The sequence below is a fragment of the Melospiza georgiana genome, chromosome Z (genome assembly GCF_028018845.1).
Source record: "Melospiza georgiana isolate bMelGeo1 chromosome Z, bMelGeo1.pri, whole genome shotgun sequence".
NCBI lineage: Eukaryota > Metazoa > Chordata > Aves > Passeriformes > Passerellidae > Melospiza > Melospiza georgiana.
The window spans coordinates 64,658,675-64,666,403 of record NC_080465.1 but is presented as its reverse complement, the minus strand read 5'-3'; the positions used below and the strand labels follow the sequence as shown (position 1 = coordinate 64,666,403).

At 42.0% G+C, this 7,729-nt stretch overlaps 1 protein-coding gene across 1 annotated transcript; it reads left to right on the top strand.

The window, feature by feature from the left end:
• The first annotated feature begins 1,382 nt into the window (after nucleotides 1-1,382).
• Nucleotides 1,383-6,969, top strand: CZH9orf40 (chromosome Z C9orf40 homolog). Its single transcript, XM_058043728.1, has 2 exons — nucleotides 1,383-1,721; nucleotides 5,648-6,969. Exons 1-2 carry the CDS (start codon nucleotides 1,401-1,403, stop codon nucleotides 5,804-5,806), a joined length of 480 nt encoding a protein of 159 aa, XP_057899711.1. The 5' UTR covers nucleotides 1,383-1,400; the 3' UTR covers nucleotides 5,807-6,969.
• Nucleotides 6,970-7,729: the final 760 nt, after the last annotated feature.

Genomic DNA, 7,729 nt, shown 5'->3' with positions numbered 1-7,729 from the left:
CTTGAAATGTGCTGTTCTGTTTTTCAAAAAAAAAAAGCAGTGGAACTCTTATTTATGGTTGAGTGTCAATATCCTGTGTTCTGGTGGTTTTTTCCCATACCATTCCATGGTGTCACAGGTGCCATTTTTGTATGTTCTCCGAAAATATTTTTGCACATGGTATAATACAGTGATATGCTTTTATTTCTGATCTAGAGAATGCAGGGGATTTTTCAAGAGCATTCTGCGTTTAAATTGCAACAGTCACATTAAGAGTTGGAAGCAAAATAATCTTGTGAATGAGCTGTTAGTAGCGTTTTATCTTCAGTCCCATTTAAGAGTTTTTAGAATTTGCCACTTGTACTGTAATGCACAGGGATAATTGTGTATTATAGAATTTGATCATTGTTTTATTTAGTTTTATATGCAGGGGGAAATGCTCAAGGTGTTCGTCAGCTAAGACTGTTTATTTTAGGTCACTATTTAACTGTACATGGTAACAAGTGTAAAAATGCTGCATAATCCTCAGTGTAAAACTTCTCTATCTGGAATTTGATAAATGTAAAACGTCCTGTATATTTTTTAATGTGTTATATTCTAAAATTGTTGCAGAGATGGTAAGAATAGGAAGTTTCGTGTCGCTGTGTGCACTTCCCATTGTTCAAAGTGCGTGTAATGGACTGGGTTTTTTGGATATTAAAGCTTGCTGTAAGGCTTGATGTCTCGCGTGTTTGGTTCCATCCTTCACTGCCGGATGAGGGCGCTCCCCGCTCCTCCCTTCCCGGCGGGGTGAGGGTTGGGCTGTGAGGGCGCTCCCCGCTCCTCCCTTCCCGGCGGGGTGGTGGTTGGGCTGTGAGGGCGCTCCCCGCTCCTCCCTTCCCGGCGGGGTGAGGGTTGGGCTGTGAGGGCGCTCCCCGCTCCTCCCTTCCCGGCGGGGTGATGGTCGGGCTGTGAGGCGCTCCCCGCTCCTCCCTTCCCGGCGGGGTGAGGGTTGGGCTGTGAGGGCGCTCCCCGCTCCTCCCTTCCCGGCGGGGTGAGGGTTGGGCTGTGAGGGCGCTGCCAGCCCGCTCCTCCCTTCCCGGCGGGGTGATGGTCGGGCTGTGAGGCGCTCCCCGCTCCTCCCTTCCCGGCGGGGTGAGGGTTGGGCTGTGAGGGCGCTCCCCGCTCCTCCCTTCCCGGCGGGGTGATGGTTGGGCTGTGAGGGCGCTCCCCGCTCCTCCCTTCCCGGCGGGGTGATGGTTGGGCTGTGAGGGCGCTCCCCGCTCCTCCCTTCCCGGCGGGGTGAGGGTTGGGCTGTGAGGACGCTGCCAGCCCGCTCCTCCCGTCAGGCAGTGCGGCGGGCAGCCCCGCCCCTCGCGGCTGCGCCGAGCGTGGCGCGCATGCGCTGGCGGGGCACAGGAGCCGCCGGCGCTCGGCCCCTCATGGCCAAGCGGCGCGCGGAGCCGCTGATGTGCCACGTGCCCGTGAAGCGGCTGCTGCGCGAGCCGGCGCTGCCCCGCGCGGGCGAGCGGCGGCCCCGGGCAGAGCCGGGCGGCGCCGGCCCCGCCGCGCTCAAGCGCCCGCTGGAGGAGGCGGAGGCGCCGCCGGGAAAGCGGCTCGGGCCCGGCGCCCCCCGTACGCAGCCGGGGGACGCGGGCGGCGGGCGGCGGCGGCGCGGCGGAACTGTTGCGCCCCAGGACGCGCCGGCGGCGGAGGGACGCGCGGGTGACCGGGGCAAAGAGCGGGCCGCCGCCGCCGCCGAGGTAGCTGTGCGGGACGGGCCCGCGTCAGTCGGTCCGCGGGGAGGGAAGCGGGGGGCGGTGCCGGTAGCGCCTGAAGCGTGTCTGCAGCACGCGGGTGTCCGCCGGGGGTGCTGGCGGGCTTTCGCCGGGAACGCTCAGCGCCGCCCGGGCTCATCGGCGCCTCCTGGCCGCGGCATCCTAAAGCTCCTTTTGCTTTTGTCTTCCTCGAGGCTAGAGAAGTATCATCCAGCATTACCGGCTCCCTCCCCGCTCCGTGCCATAAAACAGCCTGTCCACCTCACCCGAGGTTATGCTCAGCTTTATCCCCGTCTAGCAGTGCGGTGGAAGCGTGCAGAGGTTATTCTGGGGTCGCCTCTGTTGTGTGAGGGTGAGGGTTAGGCCCACTACAGCGTCAGCTTCCTTAACTTATTGTTTTGACATTTAATGGCAATGCCAGAGTTGTCTTTTAACCAAAACATTTAGCGGAGGCAGTGGTCTGAGGGAGCGCAGCAGTGTCGTAATGATTAGAGTATATTGAAACGACTTTTCTGGTTAACTTTGAATAATATACGTTTTTCTTCTTGGCCTTGACTGCATTTTACACAGTACTTCAGAAAACAAAATTTGGTACATACTAAGAAAATTGTAATTAAAAAAAGAAACTTAAAAACTCTGCACAACCAAAGCAGATTGTGATCATATTTCACACATTTCAAACATAGAAGTTTGGTACATATTAAACTAACTTTTTCTCTCACCTGGATCTTGAAAGACCAAACTGTTAGACTCAGTGATATGGAAGTGGCAGAAAGTCTGATCAGGTTAGATGGGCTTTGATTGGCTGTTGTAGATTCTAATTTCGATAATTTGAGGCCTCTCAGTGTATAACACCCACATACGATCTGTAAAGAAAACAGTGGCTTTTGTTTTTCATGCTCTGCCTTTTTGTGTTTTCTTGGTTGATTGATTTGTTAGTGGGTTTTATTGATGATGGATGGTAAAATTAAGGCAGGAAGAAATTTAGAAAGAATTCTGTGTCATATGAATATTATACAGCCATTTTAAGCACAAGCATTTCTTTTAGTTTTGAAGACGGAACACATACATTCACGAGTGTAGTAATCAAACAAATTGAACAAGCCTCTGCAGTACAGTCTGACTCCCATCACAGGTGTACTTGCTCTTGGTGTTACTTGGCATAATTTTGTAAGCTTTAGCAGTGATCAGAAGGCCACAAGCCCCTTGAATTTCCACACAGTAAAGATTAGTACTTTATGTAGAATGTTTTTAACAGGTTGTTTCTCGTCAGCACAGTATTGTGTACAAAAATGTTTTAGTTTTAAAATAAAGCTTGATTAACACTTTGGGCTAGAGATATTTCTTCTGTTTTTTGTGTGTCCCACCTGTATATTTTAAATACTTTATAATGCTATTTCTGATGATGATTTTTAAACCTTTCTGAAAATACAGTCTCTAGGTTGGTATTATTCTTGGGTGTTTATGGCTTGTGTATTTCATTACATTAAGAAGTATGATCAGGATACTGTTAATTTCACAGTATTTTTGTTAAAGTTTAAAGCATCATATTGCAGTTGGCCAGAGAAGAAAGATTATTTTAATTCAAAGTATACTTTTGCAACTAGAGTTGGAAAACTACCTCCTTAAATATTATGCAACTTAGTCTATAGAAACTGGGCTTTTGTATCTCTGAGCTTGCCTACCTTGTTGCCTGCCTTGATAGAATTTCTACTCAAAATCTATGTGGAAACTTACTTAGTTGAAGGTGAATGTTTGGTGTTTTATTTTGCCTTCTAGGTATGAATGTTTAGCATTTGTGCCTGTCTTTTGTACTTTTTTTTTTTTTCATTTTCACACTGCAGTATTGCTGATCTGTAAATCTGAAAGCTTTTGAGAGTAATTATGCATGTAGTCCTAGTCCAAAATTGAGTATCTGTTTATGAGCTCTTAGACTCTAATAATTTCGAAACAAGGGTGCTGTCATTCACTTTATGCATACAAAGCATCAGGGTTCTGATTTTAAGTACTTAGCTCTCAGTTAAAAAAAAAAAATTAATAAAATGTCAGAGGAATTCAAATAATGCAGAGGAGAATTTGTAAAATTAGTTGACAGTTTCTGAAACTGCACTGCCTGAGATTTTTTAAAATAATTTGTTAGCCACCTGCCCTGCACAGTTCTGTGTGAGTGATATTGCCTGTGCTGCAGTACAGACTGGAAAGTCATCCTTTCCACACTTGTCGATTGTTAATGCTGTGCAGTACAAAACTTCCAGTTTACAAGAATGGGCAACTACTTGTAGTTTGACTTTCTTCCAGTTTCAGTATAATCAGTCCTTTTGTTCCTGTGTCATGGTGTAATTTAATTGGTTTTGGTCTCAATTAATGGGAACTTTTGTTCTTTAATGTTTTCTGAAGACAGACTTTCCCAGTGAGGAAATCCACATTAGTAGTACTCTGTAGGCAAGGAACCATCTTACTGCTATGAAATGTCTACACCTTTCGTCCTCTCCTAATTATCACAGGTTTTAAATCATGCAGGGGTTTTGTAGCAGGAAGATGTTGCTTGGTACAATAGACTGTAGTTCAGGAGAGGTCTGTGTGGTAACAAATAGAAAAATGTATTCTCTAAATGAGAAGTATGGTGATTTTATGTACTTCTCTCTTCTGGGAAGAGTGGGAAAGCATAATTTTTCAGTATTTGAGAAAGTGTAGGGATGATACTCACTACTGATTTCTTTTTTTTTATTTTGTTGCAAAACCAACAGACAAATAATTAATATTTGCAAGAGCCACACTGTAGAGGCCCATTGATGTTGGCTTAGTCACAGTGTAGATTGCAGTGGTGCTTTGACCCCCCACAGGCTGCACTTTGGTATCTCAGGAATACCAAAACAGTTATACCGGTTTATTTGTTAAAAATACTTCTGTTCAGTTTATATTTCAGCTGAGACAGTGAAGTAACATATTTAAAACTTCTAACTGTATGTTAGAAAAAATGCAAACCCAATATAATATGAAAATGCATTTTTTTATATTTGTGTCAGCACACACTGTTTTTAGGTACCGGAAGAAAATACATGCTCATGACCTAAGGAATCACTTAATTCATTCCTCTGCCTAGATGTATCATGTCCATAAGAGCATGTACAGCTTAGCCATTGTTGATAACTGTGACATGTCTATAAACAGGCACTGCACTTTCTCATAGACATTTAAAAAGCAATTCAAATTGTGATGCCATATTAAATTAGTAGATGAGAGTGTGTTTGTTTCTCCAAGATTTTTTGAGATATTATCTAATTAGGTAGGTTGGAACATTGTGCTCATAATGCCAAGGTGTTGTGGGTTTGCTCCCCATATGAGGTATTCATTTAAGAGCTGCAGTTGCTGATCCTTAAGAGTCCCTTCCAGCTCAGAATATTCTGTGATTCTTAAGCTTTCCTCTCTTGAATACAAAATTTGGATACAGAAAAGAGGAAATAGAATGTTGTTTAAAATGCTTTCTTTATCCTGCGTGTATCATCCCTTTGAGTTGCTGTTAGGTAGCTAAATACATTCTTTTGAATACCAGTTTCTAAATGTGCATGAAAATTGAATGCTATTACAAGAAGAAGAAGCAGTGAGCCATTTTTGTATGCAAGGTCCAATAATTGCACAAGTTTTACACCTTTTTTTCTGTGCAAAAGTCGTAAGCTGAATAAATGTGTGGAATATGGAAGCTGTTACATAATGCTTTGCATGAGTATTAGAAAAGGCAGAAGTAAATCATGATCTAGTTAAGAATCATAAAGTAGTTGTTAATATGTAATAGCTGAGTAACTCTTCCTAGTTTCAGTTTCTCATATAAAAAGTTTCTTTTTATTATTTTCTGCTGCTGGTATAGACATTAATGTTTTGTTAACTTTTTGTTTATTTGTCTCTTTTCAAAGCAAGAAGAGGAATTCTGTCAATATAACTCATTCCTGTACTGGAGAGCCCCACTGCCTGCTATTGATTTGTCTGATATTCAGAACCTAGATGAAGAGACTCCATCGGGTGCCAAAACTGCTGCAAGGACTGATACTGCAGAGACTGAAATGGAAACCTGATGAGTTGTTTCATAGCTGTGCATCTGTTCCCAGGGAACTTGTTTCCATTAAGATGGGGTTTTGTTCCGTGGGTGAATAATAAGCATGCTTATGCGGTCTTGGAGAAACTGTTGTGGCAGTCTTTAAAAGCAAATCTGAGTTGCCTTAGTGGATGGGATAAACAATATTGGGTACTTAAGAGGAAGCTGTCTGAAGGTGTGCAGTAAGGAGGAGCCAACAGTGTCTAACAGGAATACTTGAAGACATGGAGGCAGACTAAAGGAAGAATATAGAAAATGAGAACTTCGGGATCCAATTAAAAGAAATGGGGATATGTTACATGTTGAAATGCAGAATTATTTTGTCTGTCCTGAACAAAAAAAACGTGTGGTACCTGAAAGTGGAGTATTTTAACATGTGATTTTATCATAAAGCACACAAACTTTTGTGATTTTTAATGTGTTCTTTTTTTTTTCTGTATAATAGCTAAACCAAAAAATGAGTCCATCAAAATTGGACAAAACATTCCCTTTTCTATGCAAACCAAAAACCAAGTGTGGCAGAGAAGGGGAAGGAAAAGGGGCTACTTTCTGCTGAAAGCTGCTGCTGTTCTGAAAAGTTTCACATTCTCATTGTGAAAAAGTTTTTTCACCTTCTCTTTTTGCATTATGGACAGCAGTGGGCACCCATTTTTTAATGTTTTTGGTTCATTGTAAAGTTACTGCTGTTTTTAGTCTTTGTGATGTTGCTCTGAACCAGTTGATAGTATCTGAATGACAGGTTTGGGCAGATGTGTCAAGAAAAGTTAGTGCAATATAAAATGACCACACACGCTTTTTCAAACTATACTGAAGGAGATGTGGTTTTTGCAGAGACTGTGAATTTTGCAGAAAGTTTTTGCAGAAGTTCATTCAAATAGTGGTTTTTTGCTGTGTAATATGAACTTGATGTTTGTGATTTGCAATTTATTTACATATTGAAGTACAATTAGAAAGACGTCTTTAATAATAGACTGAAGTTGTGTGGGAAGACTTACATTTTGGAATACGATTTGTCTTTAAGGATAGAAAATGTATTTTTTCTGTAATCACTATGGAAAAAGGCAACTTTTGAATTTTATTTTTTTCTAATAATGTGTTTGTTAAAGGACAATAAAGTTTTGCCTGTGTGTATGTGAAAATTTTGTCACTATTACTATGTGAAGTTCTTGACTTTATTTCATAAGATTGCTGCTTCTGTATCTTTGTTTACTAGGTCTTTTTGCTTAAAATAGTGAGCTTGTCAGCTTCCTTGGTAAACACCTGGAAACTTTTTCTGCAGTTTGTGCTGCATAGGTTATCTGTATTTGTTGCTTATTCATTTAGCTTGTTAAGATTTCAAACCTTCAGGAGAAAGGAGGTGGCTTAGGGACTTAAGCAGTTCATGGTGCCTCTTTGGATATCCTTCTGCCTTCTGTCAGATTAGCTGGATACATATTTGGACAATATGTATTTTTCTCAGTTTTAACGTTTTGTTTAAGTTCAAATACACCAACTTGTTTTAGGAGATACTTTGAAATTTTTTTTTTAAAAACAAACTTCTTTTCTGGCAAGAAGGCTATAAAACCGCTATTTCATGTTAACTATAACCAAAATAAATTAGTGAAAAAATAGATCTATTAATTTGTTGAGGTATTTGAATTGGTTATATGATTAGGGGTTTTTGACCCTCTATAATACATGCTTTCCTGTATTTGTGAGTTTTATAATATTTCAGATCATCCACTCTTCTCAGGATCCAGTTTTTTGCATTATTAGCTAGTATGTTTGCAACACACCGCTCATTTAAAATCAGCTTGGTGCTTCATTCATGGTAGGTACATCCTAGCAATAGCCTGCATTTGATTAAAATCTGTCATTCCACTCCTTTCATGGAACAGAAGATGTTTTATTATGGTCTTTCAAA

Coding starts and splice junctions, on each gene's coding strand:
- CZH9orf40 (XM_058043728.1), top strand. CDS start 1,401: ATGGCCAAGCGGCGCGCGGAGCCGCTGATGTGCCACGTGCCCGTGAAG. Junction 1,722..5,647: donor GGGCCGCCGCCGCCGCCGAG/GTAGCTGTGCGG, acceptor CTCTTTTCAAAG/CAAGAAGAGGAATTCTGTCA.